Here is a 3,058-nt window from a genome sequence, read left to right on the forward strand (position 1 = left end):
TCATATATATATATATATATATATATATATATATAAAGCATTTTATATAATTACATCATTTTTTCATCATTTTTTTTTTATTTATAACGCTTGTTTTTTTATAAAGTTTTTTTTATAAATAACTAGGCATGGGCCGGTATGAGATTTTGACGGTATGATAACCTTAAGCAAAAATATCAAGTCCGTCTTCAACGTCTCTGGCCTGTGTTAACGGGCATTTACAGACTTCATATCTTCACATAAATTATATTTTGGAAAACGATTGCATTGCAACGCAGTTTGTGCAAGTCCAGAACAGAGACGAGTTGCTTGCAATAAGACAAAAAACAGCCGTTGCCGATCGTGTAGGAAGCTTCTTAAGTTCGGCCATCCTACACACACGTGACTGACCGCTCGCTCGCACCAACAGGAGGAGGAAGGTCGTGTTACTCTCTACACTGCACTCAACCTGAGGGATTCCTACACTTTCAGTCTTTGAGGAGACATGAAAAACAGTGCATACCGCAGGAACAGTATAACGGAAAATATTAGCGGTTTTGAAACCGTGAAATTTCAAATCACGGTATACCTTGAAACCGGTTATCGGCCCATGCCTATAAATAACTCAGAACTCCAAATAAAATAATAAAAAACATAACATACAAAATAAAAGTATGTTATTATTAACATCTCTATTGCCTGTAAGTATGGTACAATTACTAAAACTTTGAAATTTGTCTTTGATTTGATTAAAGTCGAGTTGTTCAGCTTGGAGCTTCACAAGCTGTCTGCTCTGAATAGCGTGCATGTGTGATGCCTGTCTAACTGAGTGCCTACTGACTTTTTTTTTATGGCTTTTATTTTTTTTCATTTCTGTCATGTTTTGCTTTGTGTGTTTGTCCTCCCAGGCTTCATGGACTCGACCTGAGAAACACAAGGTAGGGCTGCTTCAAATGTAGCCAGGATGTTTACTAATCCTAGAGAAGCCCTTATCACTGCAGAACATCAAGTGTTGGCTCTCTTCTACCCTTAAAATCCTGTAAACACACATCACATCTGATCAAATGGCATCCGTAGTCTACAATGATTGTCGTTTCATTTCTTTACATGCAGCATATTGCTCATTATTTTTCTGGATAGCTTCTGTCAACAGAAATGTTGAAGATCCTATTTGGTCTTTCTAAGCTGTGAATTTTTGTTTTACTTCGCCTTTCTTAGTAGACCTGTTTTCCTTTACAAATTCCCCTCAGACAAACTTTCTCAAGGGACTGGGGAAGAAAATAAAGAGAGGGTGTTAGAGCAGGGCTTCAAGGGTTGGAACATGCCAGGTTCTTCTTTAGAGTATGAGCCAACACTCAGTGTTCTCCCATAGACTCAGACAGGGGAATGTAGCAGCACTAAAGCAGACACTAGGACATATAACCAACTCCAGCTTCAGACAACACATGCTTCTGTTAACATAAATATACTAACCCTTACTGGATAAACTCATATGCCACATGTCAGAGATGATTACCGTAACTTTAAAGTCAATGTGAAACCCATTTTACTTCAATAATGTGGTACATTTATGTTAAATAGGACATTTAATGATAAAAAAAATGTATGGCAAGACCGTGTTTTATCCATTGGGAGTTGATTGGATTGGGAAAAGCAGGTTTTGTGTTTGTGAAAATATTGGTTAACATTATCCAATAGTGACATGAATGGAAAGGGAAAATACATTGTGATTACAGATTACAAAGGCTTTCTTTTAGAAGAAAGTAAATAGGTTAATTTTGATTTCATGTTGACTTTAGCTGTAGATACACAATATGAGCAAGTGATTCCATGCTTGACTCTGAAATGTTAGACTCTTTTACTTGCTTTATTCATCTGTCAGAGAGAGAATTCATCAGTGTCTGCATTGCCGATTAAGAATGATTCAGATGCATATGGATTGTGTGGGAAGGTCTGTTTATCTGATCTGCTGAGATGAAAGGCCACAGTTATGGGATTGCCCACACATCACTTCATGTTTTCAATCCTCAGGAGGACAGATAAAAAGCACCATGGTTCTTTACACGTGCTCATTTCCTCTGAGTCAAAGGCAATGAAATTACTTTATCATAAGTTTTGGTATAATCAAGAGTCTGCAGTACTGAGTTGATGCTTTAAACGAAAAATTCAAGATTACATTCTTTCTACATTATGGGCAGTACTGACTCAAGTGTTGTGTGACTGACAGGCGGCTGTTTTTCAATGCTCGCACGTACTGTGTGCATGCTCTGTGGAGTGCGCTCGTGCTTCGCAGTAATGCTACACGCACGAACAGTCAAGCTTTTCTTGTTCAAAATGCTCATCATGCCGAGGTGTTAATATAAACAGTTGATTATGTATTTAGTGAATGCAAACAGGTAGAACAAAAAAATGGATGTGTGATATGTTAGAATATCAGATACGCCTTGAAATGTAAATGGACCTGCCACTGACTATTGTGTTGCTACTATTAATCAATCACGAATTTTAACAGGAAAAAGAGAAAGCCACTCACTGCTCGCAGCTGGATAGCTTTAGTAGCTTTAATATACCCTCTACAATCAAGCATGAGCACAAAGTTAAGCCTGCTTTTCAGACATACTCATACAGAATTAAATCAGTTTTAATGAGTTATATCTAGTAATCATGCAAGATTAAGTCAACCATTTAATTGTTTACATTTCAATAACTTATTTTAACAAATAGGTGTGTTCTTCCAACAAGATCTCAATGTAATTTTATAGATTTTTGTAGACATTTACATACATTTTCATACTCTATATATATACTAAACAAAAATATAAACGCAACACTTTTGTTTTTGCCCCCATTTTTCATGAGCTGAACTCAAAGATCTAAGACCACTATTTATTGCAAATAGTGACAATAATCTGCATTAATAACATATTGAGTGTAAATTATAATTTTAATTCAAATATTAAAAGGATGCCACCTTATTGGGACAATAAAGCCCTCCCTACACATACCCTAACCCTACCCGATACTTTATTTTCAACTTTTTGATTATTTCCTTAATTTTTATTGAAAATAAATGCCTTTA

At 35.9% G+C, this 3,058-nt stretch overlaps 1 protein-coding gene across 11 annotated transcripts in view; it reads left to right on the forward strand.

Annotated features, from left to right (window-relative positions):
- The window catches only part of LOC107703517 (neural cell adhesion molecule 1-like), a 262,247-nt gene that overhangs the window by 200,237 nt on the left and 58,952 nt on the right, over positions 1 to 3,058 (forward strand). For 8 of the 11 annotated variants that reach the window (XM_016506156.1, XM_016506157.1, XM_016506158.1 and 5 more), the window contains exon 9: positions 888 to 917. The exons of the other annotated variants lie outside the window; for them this stretch is intronic. In XM_016506156.1, the coding sequence (XP_016361642.1) occupies positions 888 to 917 (30 nt within the window). The remainder of the gene's footprint in view (positions 1 to 887; positions 918 to 3,058) is intronic. 11 annotated transcript variants of the gene reach the window in all.

Source organism: Sinocyclocheilus anshuiensis, unplaced genomic scaffold (genome assembly GCF_001515605.1).
Source record: "Sinocyclocheilus anshuiensis isolate Anshui unplaced genomic scaffold, SAMN03320099.WGS_v1.1 scaffold330, whole genome shotgun sequence".
In the NCBI taxonomy this organism is placed as follows: Eukaryota; Metazoa; Chordata; class Actinopteri; order Cypriniformes; family Cyprinidae; genus Sinocyclocheilus; species Sinocyclocheilus anshuiensis.